Source organism: Limulus polyphemus, unplaced genomic scaffold (genome assembly GCF_000517525.1).
Source record: "Limulus polyphemus unplaced genomic scaffold, Limulus_polyphemus-2.1.2 Scaffold927, whole genome shotgun sequence".
NCBI lineage: Eukaryota > Metazoa > Arthropoda > Merostomata > Xiphosura > Limulidae > Limulus > Limulus polyphemus.
In genome coordinates, this window is record NW_013666537.1 from 167,697 (window position 1) to 188,848 (window position 21,152).

Here is a 21,152-nt window from a genome sequence, read left to right on the forward strand (position 1 = left end):
AGTTGGTTTATCTTCACCATCTCTTACACTAAATTAAACTTTGAAGTAAAACAAAACTAGCCCAATATTATTCAAATATTTGCTTAAACTCCCTTAAATTAACTGCATCCACTACATCAGAAGTCAAGTCATTCCAAAGACCAACCACTCTGTTACAAAAATAAAGCTATCTTAGATGCAGATGACTCCTACCCTGCCAAAATTTGTACTTAGGTTCTCTAGTCCTACCATTCTTCCATTAAATATGAGAAAAGATGATGCATCAACACTATCGGTTCCTTTCACGATTTTAAATACTTCAGTCAGACCCATCATAACTTTTCCTTTTTTTCAAGAGAAAACAATTTCATAAATCTTAAACTGTCTTTGTATCACAACCTTTCTGTTTCAGTTACCATTTTAATAGTCCTTCTCTGAACCCTTTCCAACAGTTCAGTGTCCTTCTTAAGGAACACAATACCCCAAACATGACTGACACAATTAAATTATAACCTCTTTAGACTTTTATTTATTATTTTTGTGGGTACAACCTAAAATCCTATTTGCCTTGCCACTAGCAACTTTACATTGTTTGGATGGCTCAAGAGACTAATCATGTAGAACATCAAGATGCTTTTCTCTCATAACACTGTTAAAGGTTATTCCCATCAAAATTATAATCATTATTCAAAGTATAATATCCCACATGCATTGCCTTGCACTTATTATAATTAATAGCCATCTGCCATTTATTTGCCAAACTCACCAAATGATCCAAATTATTTTGTAAAGCAGCAGCAGTATTCTCTTCATAACCAGTAACATCCAAAAACTTACTAATGGCAACTCATACTCCAAGCTTATCATTCTATTACAGTGGTAGAAAAATAAAACTGTCTGACATTCGTAACTTGAGCAAAGCCTGTAGTTTCCAAATCTTAAACTTGTGTCATCTTGTTTATTATTGTTTTCAGTATACAGTGTAAAGAATAAGAGGCATTTATCCTGTTTATTCCCCAGATGATCTTGTAAACTCCAATGAGATCACCTGTTACTCTTAAGAGAAAATAAGAAATTTTAACCTATCCCTATAACAGCTGGTCTCTAAACATTCTCCAAATTTTTTTTTTAATATATAAAGTAGCCAAAACTGACACAGTATTCCTAGTGAGGTTTAACCAGTATTTTATAGTGAACTGATGACCTACTTCAACTTGTGCTTAATAATGTATTTCTATGTATACAACCTAAAACCAGAATATTTTGGGACAGACTAAACAAATGATAAAACAAAATGCCCATTGATTATAATGGAGAAAAGAGTGCCTGTTGAATGTAGTGGAAAAAAAAAGAATGAAAGCTTATAACTCAAAATTCATAAGAACAGCTTAATGTTTCTTACAAGTAAACTAATTTTTGGTATTTCTAGCCTGTCAGTCCACTTTCATTTGGTACATTAGTGTACTTGTAAGAAATGGTATTAAGAGTTTTGAGATTTCTTTTGGAGATTTTTAGATATAGACTTTAGTCCCTTGTTTACCAATGACTCTACTGTTGTTTTGGTGATCCTATCCTATTTTTCATGAAAAACAGCTGTACTTTGGTACCATTTCACTTTCATTTTGTACATTAATATACTTGTAAGAAATTTTATTTTGGGTTTTAACATTTACATTTTTCTTAGGAATTTTAAATTCTAGTATGTCATTCTTTCCCTCCCCCTCCTCCATTATATCTAATGGTCATTTCTTTCTCCATTACACCAATGGGCTTTCTTTTTTGTCATTTGTTTAGTCTGTTCTTCCAAAATCGTATTATTAGCTAGCATACATTATACATTGTCTTAAAGGATTTAGGGATCTTTGTTATACTTATACACTTATCTTTTTTCTCATCAACTTCCTAGAGAATTCTCCCAGTCCCTCTTTTACAATTTTGGCAAGTCATTAGACAGTGAGAAGGTGCCTTAGAATTGGAAAGTTGCTAATGTTAATTGTATTTTTAAAAGGATTGATAAGAATTACCATAGAAGTTGTACCATATGGCAGTTGGCTTTATTTATATAGTTAAAAAAATCTTATCTGATTTATAAAAAAAAAATCATTTAGTATAATATCATAAAAGAAAGACAACTTGGATTAATTAAAGGGAAATCTTAAGATCAGGTATTAAAATCTTGAAATATTTTTGTTGAAGTAGAGAAGGGGATAAGGGACATGAGTGAGGTTTTTTGAAAACTGTTAGAGCCCTGGAACTCATAAATACACATGATATTTTCTAGAAAACTGCAGGAAGTAAGACTAAAAGACAGAAGTTTAAAATATGGACATGTAATCATTTTCTCTCTTCTTTCCTCCAGATTTTGATTGTTGGTGGTTCATTTGGTTTGAAGTACTTTGCCATGCTTCGGTATCAGTATCGAAAAAATAATTTGGTAAGAAGAAGCATTGTGTGTATATATAGATTAATTGTATATAAAAGTGATAGAGAAAAAAAACATGACTTTTGAAAATATTATGATTACAAAATCTTTGAGAATTGTATATTGTAAATTAACAATAACGGTTTACATTAATCTTTGGATTGTAACAGACAATCAGTATTTGGCCTATTTAAGGTGACAGACAGATGGCTTTGCTGGAGGCAAAGTTTTTATGTTTCAAAATGATATGGGAGAGTCATGGAAGATAAATTATAAAGCTCTAAAGTAGGATTATTCTGCTGAAGAAACTTTTCATGAATTTGTCTTTTATTAAAAGAAACTTAAGAGTAAATTGTTCTCTGTTATTATGCTGTAAAATTAATGGGACTAACTAGAAATTGAATTGTGTTTCATTGGGTGGAGTTTTCTTACCTATAGCTACCTCGTACCTGAAGATATAGTATTCTGTGAGCTTCATTTTGTTTTTTGAAATATTGGACGAGTCAAAAATTTATATAAATTTTAATGTCCAACATCCCACATTTCCTCTTGATGTTGATGGTATTTGAAGCTAATGCATTGTGTGTTTGTTTGTTTTTTGTTAAATGCTGGTAATAGGAACCATTAATTATTGTTGAGGCTGGTGATTTTGTTGTCATTAATACAGAGGCATATTTCTCTCTTCTGTTCCATAAAGCTTTCAAGTATGTTTAATTCCATTTTGTACATTATTTCTTTTTGAGGCATAGTTAAATGATTTTGTATAGCCATTGATTTTAAATAGGTAAGAGCCAAGTTGTTAACATATATAAAGATTTTTTTACTGACTGTTTTAAGACCAACTACAGTTCTCTACCCATTACTTTTTATTTGGGGGTGAATATTTTTCTTTTTTGATTTTCCATGTATCAATTAAGTCTTCTAACAGTTTTTCTATTGCATCACTTATATGAATTCCAAAAAAATCTTGAAATCCATATGTTTCAGTGTCCCGTGAAAATAGCAATTCTGTTTTGTGTTGCTGAGTGTGACCAAATATCTGACCTAAGATAAAGGCCTTTCATCAGCATTTAAAATCTTGCATCTTTCATGTATATCTGTGACAATTTTCTCACAAAAAATTGAGGTTTGGTTGGTAATTTGTTTCATGGTTGTGCTTTCTTCATCAAATGAACAAACCCCTGATCAGTAACAACTGAATATGGATGGTTATCTAATGCAATTTTTATCAGAGTGTAAATCTGTAGGTAACACTCCTGAATGGTTTGTTGTTTGATAACCATCCCAAACCTTGAGGCTGCACTCACCTTCAATGTTATATCTAGTAGATTTCAGTTTGTTTTAAATTATTTGAACATGCTTATTTTTTATGTGATTGTACATGGGTTAGTAAAAGCTAATTTCCCTTTACCACCATATTAAATTATTATGCTGCAGAATTTTCATTTTAAAATCATTAATTATTTCAAATTAATCCCTCACATAATTTTTATTACATTTTAAACCAGTTATGATAATCACTGAACACAACATTACAGCAGTCATCAACTAAGTTGGAGTATCATAAATCAGTGTGTGCACTGCAAGTGAAAGGTCTGTGTTGTCCTGTGCACTAACTATTATTGATACAACACCTGTTGATGTGTTACATACTACAGGTTTAGATTTAAAGAAGCATTAAACATGGCTGAAACACTTTCTGTTGCAGTTGTAATTAATACTTTATTAATTGCATCAGCATTTACACAACTAATATTTTTCGTGTATATCAAGTATTACAATTTACCTTTGTTAAGACATACTGAAGAAACTGAATATAAAGCCAGTTTACAGTAAAGAAAAACTTTTTATCTGAGAATAATGATCCAGTTGTGAACACCCCAAAAATTCATTGAAAGTACTGCTGAGCACTCTGAAGCTAAGCAAGAATACACCCATCACCCTCAATCATTTGGAAAAGTAGGCACAAATAGTTGTGAGTAGATGTGTTTTATTTAGTTTGTGTTGTGGTACACAGAGATTGAATTAGACATACACCCTTTCTTCCTGACTCTTATTGTTTGTTGCAGTGTGTATAAACAAATAAAAAATATAGATGATTGTTGTCCAACTTTACATTGTGCATTGTTTGTTATGACTTCCATATTGGCATTGCACCTAATTAATGGGAGCAAAACCACTTATACAAATTGGATTTAAAAAAGAATACATAATACAAGTAAAATGGGTAGGATATAGAAAAATGTAAATATTTATGTTAACTCTCAGCTTTTGCATTAATAACAACCTTTCTTCAAAAACATAAAATGAGTAAAAGTACAGATAGTCTGTTGATGATAACTTATATTACCATTCATTTTGTGTCTTTGATGGAGGGTTGCAATCAGTATTTAAGCTTAGGTTTTAATTAATACTGACATATTGTGTCCACTAATACCATGTAGCATATGAGTTGTTTCTTGTACAGAATATTCAATAACCAATAAAATTAAATTAAATATTCTAAAAATGAGGGAACAAATATATAAACATGAATTCCTTCCTTGTGTTTTGCATAAAGTTAAGTGGTTCAGTATACATTTTTCTTCTCTTTGTATGCATATGTTTTTGGGTATATAGGTATCTTTTTATCATTCAGCTACAATTTTTTTGGCATAACCTATATTTTATTGTGATGTATATTTGTATTTTTTGAACAGGTTAACATGAAATACAAAGTTTCATAAATGTTTTTGTATCATCATTTTCCTTTTTACTTTATTACATTGCATACTATCAGCTTTCAGCAGAGGAGGTAGAAAAGTATGGAATAAAAATGAAAAAGAAAGGAGAAGTGACTCTTGAAACAGAATATGAGGTACATTATCAGTAAACTAGTAATAACAATGTCAAGTAGTGAAGAGTTGGACAATTAGTGGAATTTGATAACCATTAATCATCGGCTCATTAATTGATTACATTTAACTTAGCAATTATTTTCATACGAGACTTGGATAGTTGAAAATAGTAATAATCAGAAACATTAATTTTGATTAGATGATTATTTTCTTGAGTTGTTACAATAATTGATTAAGCTAAACAAATCATAATGGCAATATTTTGACTACTTGATTAGTTGGAATAATCAAAAGCACCAATTTAGATTAGTTGATTATTTTCATGACACTAATTGATGATCATAGAATATCAAGTAATTGCCCATCTTTACAGATAGTAAAATCTTTAGTAAGAGTACATGAAAAAGTAAGACAAAAATCCAAACATTATTTTACATTGCTCTAATAATTTCTTAGTGTAAAGTCAATTAAAAATTTTGATGACTTTTAAATGGAAAAAAGTTGGTATTATAAGGGATCTGGGTATAGTGAGTGATGATACCATAGAGAGATTTCCATGTTCTTGCTTTTGATCAAGTGGCCTTTTAATAACAATAAAAAGAAATTAAAACATTGAATTTCTACGATAAATATATTAGTAAAGTGCCACAGATTTCATTAAAGATTGAAAAGCAAAAATGAGGCTGATGTGGCATCTCAAAGTCTAATCATTTAGTTGGATGGAGGGAATTGTTTCTCTTGGCATTACCTTACCAGACAGCCACTTTCTGGGCAGAACTCTGAACAGTTGTAACTAATAAAGAAGTTCATAGGGTCTACAGCCAGAGTGATGTAATTGTTGTGTAGAGAGAGTACTTATAAACAAAAGTTTTCTGTGGTTATATTGTCTTCAATCATTTGGATAAAGTCTTGCTGTCACAGTTTGAAGACAGTGTAAAAGATTTAAACTTTCAGTTTTAATATTTAAATATTTTATTTTGAATACATATAAATATTAATTTTGTACAGCTAGATTCCATTTCATATATTTTTAAACATGCAGAATGCTTTAGTAGAAAACAAAGGGAAATTTAAGGGTACACATGCAGTTGTTATAATTATGTATCCTTAGATAAAAAAATGGACTATGAATAATAAGCAGACATAAAAAATCTAACATACATTCAGAAAATAATGATATTTTTGGAAGTTTAGAGCTAGATCAAATGTGAAAGATAAAGTTAAATTTTAAATGTATTTTTATTTATCAGAAAATCAAAGAGATGGACATTAGCAACTGGGAAAACATTCGTGGACCTCGTCCTTGGGAAGAAACAGAATACATAGAAAAAATAAAACAGAAGCAAGCAGAAAAAAAATCTCGGACTGAAAAAGCAGATAGATAATATTTATAGACTACAATAGTATTTCACTCAAGATTATCTAAAGAAATTTGTATTGAATTAATAGAGGTTTTTTATGGTATTGAGTACCAGTAGCCAGTGATTTGAAATAACTTTGACCTTACCAGATGTTGTCAGATTATGAAATATTCAAAAAGGTGGACAGTCTTGAAAAGTATGTTTTAAAAGTATTACGAATATCATTTTCAAGAGTACAGTTCAGTAATGAGTTATACCTTGAAAACAATCTTTTTATTTTTCATAATCAACTTTTTAGGAGTGTGTCGAACTGTTAATATAATTCAAACAAACTGTAACTGTAAAACTTTCCTCTTTATAAATAATTATTTTTCACTTCAGCTTTGATGGTCATGAGATTTACTTCATTCTAAATTATTCCTATGTCAAATTGTATGGAAACAACATTGACATTTCGTGTCTCATGGGAAGTCTGTTGGAAATCATTACATGATTTACTTTACATCTCTGCACAAAAATTAGCTAGTTGTTTTCAACTATATTGTGTATAAATTATGCAGTAAATTAACATTTTTTTTTTTGCTTCTTACATCTACAATTTTATTTTATTGCTACAAAATTACATTTGAATGTGTCTTAAGGAACATGAAACAACTGCTATTTAAATTCAGGACTAAATGATTTTTGAAAGTTATGAAATAACTTCAATAAATGACAATTAAGGAAGTACTTTATCTCTTCACATTTTTAACATTTTATTTGCACTAATATTACTAATCATTATACCATAAAATCTGTTGTTTTTTTTTAAAGCCAGAATTTAAAAAATAATAATAGTTTTAAATTTTGAAAAGATCGATTTCCAAATTAAAAGAAAGTTAATCTTGTTGGCTTTGTTAAACAATAGGATCTACTAGAATTAATAAGCCTGTCTCATTAGTGTCTAGTAGGTGGCGTAAAGTAGTTAAAAAGGCTAGGTTTTCATGACGTATGAGTGCGCTGGCATCTGAAGAAAGAACGAGGACTGCATCATATATGTCATCAAGCCTAAAGAATAAAAAAATAGTATAAAAACAGTATACCATAAACTTCTTTACAGTTTCATTAAAATAGTATTTTATCATTCTCAGTCAAATATGCCATTAATTTTAATGTAATCGATGAACAATTTAACAGTTACACGCATAAACAGATGAAAATCGTAATGAAATGATCTACAAGTTCCTGATGTAATGTAAAGATATGTCTATTTCGAGTGGCTAGTCTTCTAGATAAGTGATGTAAATATCTTCATCAGCTTCTTAAGAAAGTACTCTGTAATCGCTTTTAATATATATATATATATATATATATATTTATTTATTTATTTAAGACAGGTAAAACATCTAATAGCCCTTGAAACTTTAATATTTTTTCGTTGATGATGGTGTATTTCATAGTCATGTTTCTAAGCTTCTTCATCTTCGCGCGACCTCAGAAATTGTTCAACATGTATTATGAATATTGAATCCGCGACCATGGTATGAAAGTTGTGAGTTCTTTAACTAAATTCAATTTTTGCTTATGTTAACAAGGAAGTATGTGGCACTGACGTGGTTTTATGTAGGTGCACTTTATTAACATGCCAGAAAACATAAAATTAAATTCGAGGATCTATTTTAGATACCAAGTTTCTAAAAAACAGTCGTTTTGGGTGTTTTCATTATTTTTGTGGAGTACATCTTTAAACTCTATGGTGTTATTGCTATTAAGTATGTAACTATTACTATTAGTAACCATGAAACTTAATAAATCATGGTTGAATGGCGAGATTTATCTTATTCTACACTTACTTTAGTAAGTTACAAAATAGTATAACCTTTCTTCGTTTGTGGGGGTTAGGCCGAGCTTACCTTGGCTACGGGCAGGGATATATATATATATATATATATGTCTTATTTTTGCAAAGAACATATCATAAGAATAGGTAATTAAGCAGTTGTATTTATATTTTGTTTTTTTACCGAAATAAAAATACTTCGCATTATTGTCAAACTGATGTTTACAGGGTTAAATGTTTCGAGATAAACGTCATTTACTGAAGCTGCTATCTATCTATAACACTAGAGAAATACCGACCTGTATATATCCAGAAATTAAATTTAAGGAAATAAAAACAGGTTTATTATGAGTTTTCTGACCTCAGATAGTTATTTTCTCATTCAGAACATAAGCCTTTCATTCATGTTGAGTAGGATACTTATTTTCTCCGATGTGGTTCCATACATACCTTTGGTTGTCATAAAATGTAAATACTTGGTGAGTTTGAAGAAACTGCATTGTTTTCTCGTGAATATCCCCTATCCAGTTAACTCGAATATCACACTTGTTTCGTTTTCCGGGTTCAGCTTGCAAGTCTCCAAAAAAGGATCCCATGAGACTCAGTAGCATTTGGTTTTTTGACTGACTCATAGAAAATGTTTGATCTTTTTCTTGTTGAACATATAAATGCGCCATTATCTGAAAGTAAAGAAAAAATGGATAATAACAGTAAATATATTACCGTTTTTAAAAATTTTCAGTGTTGACTAAAGGATAGAAACCATTATTTAACGAAGACGACAAACAACTTCAGAAAAAAAGTTTAATTACTTGTACCCGACGTTTCGGCTTACGCCTTTATCAAGGGTCTATGAACGTCCCAGGTTACCAAGCTGATTTTTAAATGACAGTAACCGAAAACGTAATATGTTAATATCTTAAAAAGAAACAAAAAAAAATGGAAAGGAAAACGAGAGAGGCCTTTTTCGACTTCCGTGAAGAAATATAATGCAGGTAACTTGTTATTACACGAGATTCTGCAGCAAAGATGACTCGAAGGTATTCTATATTCACAGCTTCTGAAAAACGGCGACGAGGGGTAGACTGCTGAACAGGCTGGCCAATTGATTCGCATATGAGTATCAATGATTCGTCTTCAGTCTCTTCATCTTTTTCTGCGCGTTTCGATAGGCCGGTTTGGGTTGTAGTTTGTAAACTTAAGCTATCTTTTGAAATATTGTTCTTCGTGATTTCAGGTTTATAGGGAACTGTTGAAACAGTTTTAATATCGTACAATTCCATAGCTGTTTCGTTATTTTCGATGGTATCACAATTATTAGATTTGACCAACGTTTTCTTTATTTCCTCGTTACTAGGCCTATTAGTTCGTAGAAAAATACCTCTTTCGGATGCTAAGCCTTTTTCTTCTGTCTCAAATTCTAGCGAATTTAAATCATAATAAAAATCATCATCTATCATAAAGTTATTAGGAACCCATTTAATAAATTCTCTGTTATGAAGTGGGGTGTTTGTAGTATCTGATAATTGCGAAAATTTTGAGCCGTTGTTTTTCAGTGAGAAGGGAGTATCTTCAACGCAAAAGCCAACAAGGTCATGACAAAGTTCGCATTCGTTATTAGAACAGTTTGGCGAGTCGTTCAATTTCATAAAGTACACCCTTTCAGTTCTTCCATCATCGCTAAAACTGAAAAAACGAATACAGCTATCACAACTTGAGGAAGCTTTATTGAAATCTTCATTTTCAGTTATCCTTTCTTCAGAATCAAAGTAATATTCTATAACTGCATTACTTTTACATTGCTGATTTCCCATAGATTTTAAAAGTGTGTCATAAAGTTTTTTGGCAAGAATGATTTCCATTTCTTAAATCAATTAAGACATACTTATGTCTTCAGTCCGATAACACCGTTTTTTGAAACATCATGACTATACTATTAGTATTATAGCGTAAGTTCGTATCGCGTGAGTTTCGAAGTGCAGTTCGTTATTGTTACAGAAATTATTTAAGTGCTTTTGAATATAGTATTACGAAAAGAAAACAAACTCTTAAATAAAATATTATTTTAAATACGAGTTAGAAAAATTACGAGTAAGGTGGAAAAATAAAAACAAGAAAACATATGTAGTGTATGTAATTTTTATCACAAATTTTAGACCTATTGGTTTATAATGCTTTGCCAGCTTTTCATGTCTAGACCGTAAACTTGTGGAAAGTGTTTGCTGTTTAGACTGTGTTTACAATGTTTTTTAAATATACTATCGAACCCGTGGGCCTATGGCCGAATATTTACAGGATCGCTATAATGTAAATTGATTTTTGTAACCAAATTACGAACTATAATTAGCAGGCCTAATTATTTACGTGCTTTGAAATAGTAAACACAATGTTTAATATTGAATCTATTACAATTAAAAACATAACAACAGTTCAAAATATTTCATAATTTCCCTAATTATTTAGATCATCTTTAGTTGTTGGGAATTCTGATATAATCTCATTTATATTTAGTGCTGGCAGGATATCTACTTCAGTATAGAGTATGGTCAAAATTTTATGTCTTTACTGCCTCATAGTAGAACAAAGCTCATTCTTGATAAGCTTCATTTATGAGAAAGACTTTTGACATACACTTGTCAGTCAACTGTCATAAATAACAATCAACTATATACGTTGTCAATGTTCAATTTTCATTCAAATTGTAGAAAGTATAAAAAGGTTAATTTAAAACTAACAATTATTTTAAACAATTATTGGTCAGGGAAAATATCTTGATCAAATAAAAATTTTTTGTGAATTTATTATAACAATGTTGGCGGCTCTGGAACATGTGCTTCATTGTTAATTCGGCACTGGTCTGCTTTAGGGAATCCCCGTAAAAGTGTTTTTGTGAAATACCAAAGTTCCCTAAGGGATTATGTGAAAAGTTTACCTTTGTGCAAATCTCTGGGCCGAGACGATTCGTTTGGTGTAATTTAGAATTCGGTGCGATCAGCAGTTTGGGAGGAGTTACGTGACACACAGACACTGAATCTTATTATATGGTAATATATATATTTTTCCAGAACAGAATCAGGTTTAAGAAATAAGTTTCAGATTTACACTGCCCAGAAAGTCTCATGTAATATCATAACTGCTAACCGCAAAACATTTGAGGTAGCTTTCATGGCCTTCCCTTGAATTTTCCTTATTCTATCATATTCACTCACGCCATTTAAGCTACACTTTCTTGCAGGCATTATGTGTTAAATCGATACATCCTGGTCTGTTTTAAAAATTTCACGCGGTCAGACAAACAAACTCACTTAGACGTAACTTTATTTAATAAAACTACACATAAAATAAACAATAATGTAATGGTATATATATATTAGTGTACAGAGTATGAAATAGTTATGAGCTTTCAGTGTATAACAGGGTTTTACGAGTTCAAACAAAGAAACTCACAAAAACAAAGAAAAGAAAAATAGTAGCTAAAAGGTGTTTATAGTAGTCTATGAAACGAATCAAAACTAAATTATTGAAAATCAAATATAAAGTTATAATGAAGACAATCTTAGCTAATTATAAAGAAACTTCTTATTACATATTCACAAAGTGATAAGCATAAGGTTTTGAACAAACTGCGCATGCGTAATAAGTCAGAAAGTCCATAGAAAGTGTATTTAGTGTAATGTTCATTTTTAAAGGAAATTACACGCAGGTGTATGTGTGAAATACTTTGTAAATAAAAAACTAAAGTTGAAATCGAAACCAGTCGTCACGTGATATCAACGACATAGTGTACCATACTCCTTGCATTGAAAAGTTTGACTAAGCAAAAAACGGGTAAGGTGACTCTGAATTGAAAAGCCAATATGCGATCCGACTCCTTGGACAAAGGCCTTTTCAAAGATATGTGAATTGTAGCATTTGGTCGAGAAATTTGCAATAACAGTTTTGGACAAACAAACACAAGCGTATTATTACCCGTCCGATCTGTTGAACTCCACTAAACCATTATTGAGGAAAGGCCACTTCGGCAGTGGTGTGCGGTTTAAATGCTACTGTTTCTACTTTTTGCAAATCCTTAGTATAGGACCAGTAAACAAATATAACAAAAAAATTATATATATATTATCAATGTTACTGTGATGTAATGACACAAAAAATTATCGATCATTAGGGAGAAAAAAAGATAATATTATAATAACCGACCTGCATGGGGAATATGAGTTACATATTCATTGTAACTTCTGATCACAAGTAAGCGATAGGAGCAAAAACACTCTCGAATACAATTAGGAACCATGTTTGGGTTACCTTCGATCACATGAGAGATGTCGAAGCTAGGCAATAGAAATTTTCAATTAAAATAAATACATAAACAAAACTACATTCATTAGATGGAATGAACAATTCTAAATCGCTAAATAACAAATATATATATGTATATATATTACTTAACACTCGTAATTTACAGGAAGAATAGAATTTGACGATTGTCTCTCTTACGCTGTACCAAAAGGTTGTTTTTTTTTTACAGATGGTGAGTACTTTCGTAAAAGGTTTGAAATAATTGGTTATTTTCAGTTTCCATTACAAAAAAATGTTCTAGTTGATGAAACATTATTGCAGCACAACAATTATATTGGCAAGAATGAAAAATGTAACGAAACAAAACTTACCGGATCTATTTTTCTGCGTAATAATACATATTCTTTGCTGGAATTACCAAAACCTGTCGGATCACTGTGTATTCCTACTATTGCATTCAAGTATTTTTTATAAGTACCACAGAAAAGTTCGAGCGATGATCTGATTGCAAAAATTAAGCTAACTATACAAATTGACTTACAATATTAAGTTAATTGGGCTAATTTTAAAAGAAAAAAATATACTCAAAGAAAACTCAAAACCTTTAACAACTAGAATACATTTAATCATCAGTTGGAATCCTCGCTATTAACGATACTTCCAGCCTTGATGCTGGTATATGACATATAATGAAACCCAATATAAAATAATAAGTTGACCATTAGGTTGAAACTTTATCATCCAAAGCATCAACTGAGCAATACGGTTATTACTGGGAATTTGTTTTAGCAATAAAATAAAAAGTCCTCTGTTTGATCAGATAAGTTTACGAACTTAAAGTGCTAAAATCCGAAATTCGATTCCCTGTAGCAGACAGAATGCAAATAACTCATAGTGTAGCTTTGTGCTAAAAACACACAAATTTGTAATATGATGTTACGAAAAACACGAGTTTGAACCATCACTTCTTGCGATAGTAAACGAGTGATATACAAATCATATTATTATTATTTTTTTAAACTCTATTGTATATTTAGAATGGCGCTACCCGAATGTCAGCTGGCTAGTTACCATTGCAAACATTTACCTTTCCGATAAATATAAAATCGATTAGGCGAAGTCTTCTGTAGGAAAACATTAAGATGAAGTTTTTAAGTCTCATTTCGAAAACAGCATTTGAGAATTACTCATTTGTAGAAGAATGGCCCGGCATGGCCATGTGGTTAGGGCGCTCGACTCGCAATCTGAGGGTCGTGGGTTCGAATCCCCGTCACACTAATCATGCTCGCCCTTTCAGCCGTGGGGGCGTTATAATGTGACGGTCAATCCCACTATTCGTTGGTAAAAGAGTAGCCCAAGAGTTGACAGTGAGTGGTGATGACTAGCTGCCTTCCTTCTAGTCTTACACTGCTAAATTAGGGACGGCTATCGCAGATAGCCCTCGTGTAGCTTTGCGCGAAATTCAAAACAAACCAATCATTTGTAGAAAACATGTGTTGATTCAAACTCATTCTCAGAAGGTGGGGTTCACATATTTCCAGAGAGAAAAACTGAAATATTTCTACCCCCGTATGAAGTAACACTGTAATAGCTCTGAAACAGTTTAAGTTACAATACGTACGTTTTGATATTTGCTAAACAACGCGATGTTTTTGGTATCGTAGTTTAAAACCATAGAAAAAACATGTTAAAAGCTTATCTAGTTAAAAAATAAATTTAATAAAATCAACAATGTAAGTAAATTGTATTAAAGATACTCAAAAAAGTTTCTTCTTAATTTTCCTTTTCGCGGTTGGGCAGGTCTTCAAATCTCAATTCCTGCAACTACTCAATGATAGTGTTACGTCTCTGTTCGTTTGTTAATTACCTGTAAAATTTTTTTCGGAAGAACTTCAGCGATACAAGTTCTTTCTTAAATAAAACTAGTTTATTCTTTCTCAATACACCTGTAGCCCGGCATGGCCAGGTGGTTAGGGCACTCGACTCGCAATCTGAGGGTCGCGGGTTCGAATCCCCGTCACACCAAACATGCTCGCCCTTTCAGCCGTGGGGGAGTTATAATGTGACGGCCAAGATTAGCCCAAGAGTTGACGGTGGGTGGTGATGACTAGCTGCCTTCCCTCTAGTGTTACACTGCTAAATTAGAGACGGCTAGCGCAGATAGCCCTAGTTTAGCTTTGCGCGAAATTTAAGAACAAACAAATCAATACAACTTTGCAATACACTTAATTTCCACAGTCACTTTAACTTAAACACATGCTATAATTCACAATGATTTACACACTTTACTTACAGCTTGACTCGATTACCTGTCTATATCTCCCTGTCTGCTATTCAATTATCTATGCCGTTACTTCTCGCCGGTCTTATATATACAAAATAGGGGGCGTCTGGCAAACACTCGAGCCTTCAGGAACGTTTGAGATACTCATTACGTGTTACTAGCGTCACGTGACTTCCGCTGTCGTAACAGTAGGTTAGGTTAAGAAAACATGTGATCTATCTTTGTCAGGTGATTCTCCAAATAAAATTTAATGGAACTGTGTATATTGACAAGCCGTAAATATCAAATTCACGTGAGATACAAAGATTATATAATTTAATATTTTTATTATTTCCGAACGAGACAAAAACAATTATATGGTATTCAAGTACTCTGATGCCTAACAGAAAAGCCAAAAGTTTCCCCCAAATGCAGATTCAGGAGTGCCAATTATCCAGATGAAGGATGAGGTGGGATTCATGTAGCACACATGCTACAGACTCATGACCTGTCTGTTGATTCCGTAGTCTTGGGCTATTTCTCCACGAATGTTTGAGATACAAGTACTGGTGTGGTTCCAATGGATAGCCAAGTGTCAGGGCATAAAAATTCATACACATTATTTTACATAGTAAGGTCAATAATAACAGTAACAAGTGTAAATATGTAAACCACTATTATATATACACGACTGTGATTTAAGTATAGCGTGAATGTTCAATTTAGTTATTTTTAGAAGCGATAGTTTATCGCAGGTTTTCGTAACTGTGTACGAATAATAAATTGTGTGGTTCAGTTGTTTTGAATTGGCGCTTGTTTTATTATTGCGTCATGTTACTTGAACCTTCTATGTTTTTCTCGTTGTTGTAATTGAGTATTATTGCATCATAAGGTATCGTATTGTGTGGAATGCTCTACGCCTTGGTCCAAAATGTAGTTCGAGTTAGTTTTGATTGTGAATTTAGCCATTTAATTTAAAGTAAAATTATCGCAGATTTTATCGTAAAAACAGGTTAGAGAAGAATAACTTATATTGTCAATTGTGTTCTAAAGTAATTGAGCTAGCCTTTGCGGACTTTGACGAAAAAAAAAATGTTTAAAAATATGGATCAAACTGTGGTAGCCAGCAGTTATAGTAGTGATTTCAAAGTAAGATTATCACAGATTGTATTGTAATAACGTAGCAGGAAGAATAATTCTTGTGAAGTTGTATTCTAAAGTAACTGAACTAGTGTGTGTGGACTTTGACGAAAAATAAAATTATTTAAAGCTCTGGATATAACTGTGATAAGCAACAGGGAAACAAACATTTGTATGTACATTTGACTTGTTTTTATATATTATTCTAAAACAAGTGGACTGTGTGCTGTTTGTTTATTGTTGAAATTTATCGCCAACAAATCACAGACACCTACTATAAAGAATCCGGAAATACATAAAAACCTGACAACCCTCCACTCATTTTTGTGTAATTTTGAAATCTATTTCTAGAAAATCCAAAGTTGCCTGATACCGAAATTCATATCTATTTTTGGAATCGTTAAGTAAATATTATAAAATGAGAAATGAAGAAAAATATTCGTGTAAGACAATTTAACACAGCAAATGCTTTTGTTAACTTTTCGGATCATAACTTCTACGTGCCACACGTACTAATTCGAATTTCAAGTCCAACAATTCGAACATTTACTTTAATAAACAAAAAAGTAATTATTTTCATTTATTGTTCGTCAAAATCTCTATGGGTTGCGACTTTTGTGCGATCTTGTATATTAGATGTAACTGGTAACTTAGGTTAGCATGTTCTTTCACACGTTAGTAATTTTCTATTAGTAGAACCAATGTACCCCTGCTGACAGCAGGGACAAGTAAATTTGTAAACAAATAACGATTGTAAGGTCGAAATTTGTTCCTTAAATTTAAATAAAAACTAAGGTGACAATTAGGTTTGAAAACATCTCAGCTGTTTCTGCGGGCATACCCCAACAATTACATTTTTCAGTTGATTTTGATCAAAGAATATTTATCCATGTAGGATAGACTAATAACTGGAAGATATTTAGACACATTACATAAGAACGAAGTATTCTGTCGATAACGTAACCTGGAAAATTATTTTTACACAATAGTTTTTTGATATTGTTTGTAATTAAGCACAAAGGGCTATCTGTGATCAGCCCGCCACGGGTATCAAAACCCGGTTTCTAGCGTTGTAAGTCCGCAGACATATCGCTGTGCCACTGGGGAAGGGGCTTTTTGATATTGATAAATTATTTGTGTAAATCCACGTATGTGGTAGATATCTCGTAAGAGCAGTGAAAAGGCATTTTAACTAAAAGCTAAAATACACGCCTGTGAAAGTTTATTTTTGTGATACACTTGAATTGTCTACTGTCATCAGTGATTAAAGTGTCCAAAAATGAAAGTACATGATCCTCCTGATTTTCTACAATAAACTCCATACTACTGGTCTGCTGTTCAGATATTGTAAGAATCGGAAAACTTGTTCAGAATTTATAAAAATCGTGAAAGTGTGATCCACGTACCTGCATAGAGTGGTTTAAACTCTTGCGAGTAGTCTTGTTTACTTTTGAATAGAAATTTATATTATCACACTTCTCTTCATCGGGATTTAGATCCATATGGACCTGCGATCAGATCGATGGTGTTGCAATGGGTTCAAGGTTGGCGCCATCTCTTTTTTCTGTTTCCACGAAAAACAATGATTGGTAAAACACACGTGGTATTCCTACAAACCACATGTGCAGCACAAGTCAAAATACACAGATAGAACTGACCATTTTGTAAGTAAAAACACACAACAAACCCTTAAACAAATTAAAATGAATTTTGATCTCTAGCATTTTAAGTTTAGCTGGAAAGCATTCACAGCCCTGTTTTTACCTGAAATTAGGTTATCACTTCAAAACAAGTCAGAAGTCCATACCTTAGAAAAATATGCTAGGGATCTAAAATTTGATAACTATCTAAAATAAACGTTTCATATTTATACAGTTTTAAAAAAATAATTGAAGCAGTCAACGGCTTCCACTTTAAAAATACACCTTACATATACAATGTCCTCTTGAAGAGTTATCTGCAAGGCATACTAATTTATACATATTTTTCTCCTGTCACGTGATATTACATTGCTCTTTTGTATTTACAATTCTTTTGTCAACTTTTATATTACATCACGCAATGTAATATTACGTGTCAGGAAATGTACAAATTAGTATGTCTTGCAAATAATTACTGAAGACGACATCGAAACATTGTACATGTAGAGTGTATTTTCAGAGTGGAAGTTGTGATGGCTTCAATTAAATTTTTAAAATTGTGTAAATATAAAACGTTGATTTTAATTATTTACAAATGCGATCATTCATATTTTCTGTTAGGGATCTTCTTCACAGAGAACTATATTAAACATTTAACTCTTTTTTTGAAATGAAGCTTTCCCTTTTATGCAAGTCAGAACCATACATTACAAAAAAAAATAATAAAAAAATCTGATAATCATGTCTGTATTAAGTATGTACTTTCTCACTTCCTCTTCTGCACCGGAGTTGGTTTCAATTTCGATGTTTGTAAAGGTGAAGAAGTTATACTCTGATTCTTCTAAATCACTTGTTATATTGGTGGCAAACGGCACACAATTAAGCTTCCTTCCCCATGCATTACAAACGCACACTTCCTTGCATACTAACTCCCTCTATGCCTTTGCAGTCGTGAATCTTCATTCTTTGGTGAAGAAAGGAATACCCAAGGTGCACCAGAAGTGGGGAGGAAGGGCGGAAATGTGTGTGTAAAGAGGTGAGTATTTATAGAATCCCACATGGAAATCGTGGAGGGGCTAGTGCAACAATTTACTTAGGTGAGTTACCGCTCAAAGAAACCTATGGAGTGTGACAGCGAATGACAGGGGCACACCCTGTGGGAGACCGCATCTCATCCCTTCCAGGATATAGTCTTTGCCCAGGAAAAAGGAAGGAAGAGACAAACTAGTCCAATTTGTCACAGCAATGGGTGGAATAAGAACATGGCCATCTGAGTACTTTCACACAAGTGGATGGAGAGCCAATATGTGTAGTGTGGTTGGGTCCATTCAGACCATACCTTGTGCTCACCTCAACTCTACCGTCAGACTATTAGACTGATACCTGCTGTGGGAGGATGGCACAGAATTCATGCCATAGGGTGTGGGATGGTGTGTGTGCATGCTTCAACTCGCCTGAACAGACCTCAGCTGCAAAAGGAGAGCATGGTTTGTTAGTGCATGCTTGCCTCAACTCAACAGAGCAGAAGATGACCACAGGAGGAGGGCACATGTGTACAGTGTGTGCTCACCTCGACAGTCACAAGATGCATGAAGAGGGCACAGATCTTGTAATGTGCTCATCTCAACTTTACTCTACAGACTCAGACTGCAACATAAGGGCACAAGTAGCATGTTATAAGTATTGTTATATGAGGGGTGACCTGTGCTACACCAACAGTATCACTATCACCTCACTTCTTACTGGTTGACACCCCTTGTTTTAGCCCTAGCAATTAAGTACTACTCAATGAGGATTCTCCATGGTCCACCACCCCAGCAGATAGGAACTGGTAAGTGGCAAGGGTCTCCGATGCTCCACTCAAAGAAAAAAGAAGGGAAGGAATTCGTGACAGAGAGACCTATAGAAAATTGCCTGGATCCTCATTGGTCCTGTTTTAGCTAGAATGTTCTTTTACCTGAGACAGAGCAATAAGTGACCACATATCCCTATTTTGAAAAGCCAGCAAGTAGGTAGAGCACTTTTCTGGTACTGTCTTTTCCATGTTAATCCATGAGATATTGCTTGGTTAACGTCCTTGGAAAGCAATGAGGTTGAGCAGCAGAATATTGGTGTGGAGGGAGCAGGAAATGGCGTTCCTTAATTTTATTCTCAAAAATTCCATTCACATCTTTGAATGCTGTGGCACATTTGCCTTTTTATTAGCATTTAGCTAAACAGAAGTTGCAAAAATAAAGGGTTAGGGATATTTATTTATACCTATTACTGACCTTATTTGGATAACTTATGTGTATGCATTTTTTAGCTTTGGTCCTTGGTTATCCATTGGAATTGCACTAGTACTTCTATCTCATACATTCGTGGAGAAATTGTCCAAGAACTTGCCATTAATAGGCGTGTGTGTGCTAAATCTAAGGAGGCTTCTACTAAATGATGAAAGCCTTTATTTACTCCAGCATTTGTATGATGAACAAAACAATTCTTTGGCATTTACGCTACCCGAATCCATCATCTGCAAAAATGTAACTTTCAGGTGAAACCCCTACTCAGTTTCTGCCTGATCTATAAGTAAAGTAAATAAGTTGAACGCAAGCAGTAGAGGAAAACAAACAAACACAGTATTATGTCATATAAATTAGCAGGATTTAACTATTAGAATAATAATGCGACTTAATTATTTACAGAGTTAGTGTGAAAAGTCCTTAAAACAAATTTAATTGTTTAAATGATAATCTTCAAAACTGCATTTGCTAAGTATGGACTAACAACTGCAAAGTACAATACATTCATTTTATTTTCCTACTTATTCCAAACACACTTTTATACAGCACAGTCTTGCATCTAACCAACTTTAGCCTATGCTACTTGGTATAGTAACAGTGGAATTTTAAATTCAAGATAGTTTGAAGACAATTCATTAAATAAACAGTTTGTTTAGAAAAGCTCCCTTAACAATTTTACGGCAAAAAAATAAATACACAGTTTCATAATGTCACCATACAAAGCAGTCTTTGATGTCAAAAATTTAACATTTTACTATTTTTAATTCTTTAACCTCTTCATGTATGATTAAAAGAAATGAACTTTTTGCTAGACCTTCCATCATTTAATGCTATTATGCAAGATCGGACATCATGTGCTATCTTCACGCAGGTTAATTAAATAGTTATATCAACATGTTTTTTTTTTTTTTTAAATATGAGATATTTTTGGAACCAGCTACTTGGTAGTGGGTAACAAATTGTGGTACTTCATTGAAAGAATAGATACTTCAAACTTGGATTTAAGTTTAGTTTATTTCATTATACACACATAGTTGAGATGGTACTGTTATAAGTATAGATAGAATTTTACTAACAAAGTTAAGAAATGTTAAATTGAAAAGAATAATCTAA

The 21,152-nt window shown here is 32.5% G+C and overlaps 1 protein-coding gene across 1 annotated transcript in view; it reads left to right on the top strand.

Moving 5' to 3' along the window:
• LOC106461288 (cytochrome c oxidase assembly protein COX16 homolog, mitochondrial-like) overlaps nucleotides 1–6,979 on the top strand; it is a 7,829-nt gene extending 850 nt beyond the window's left edge. The window contains exons 2-4 of the mRNA XM_013921104.2: nucleotides 2,339–2,413; nucleotides 5,181–5,258; nucleotides 6,489–6,979. Of these exons, the coding sequence (XP_013776558.1) occupies nucleotides 2,339–2,413; nucleotides 5,181–5,258; nucleotides 6,489–6,623 (288 nt within the window). The 3' untranslated portion in view covers nucleotides 6,624–6,979. The remainder of the gene's footprint in view (nucleotides 1–2,338; nucleotides 2,414–5,180; nucleotides 5,259–6,488) is intronic.
• The last annotated feature ends 14,173 nt before the right edge of the window (nucleotides 6,980–21,152 follow it).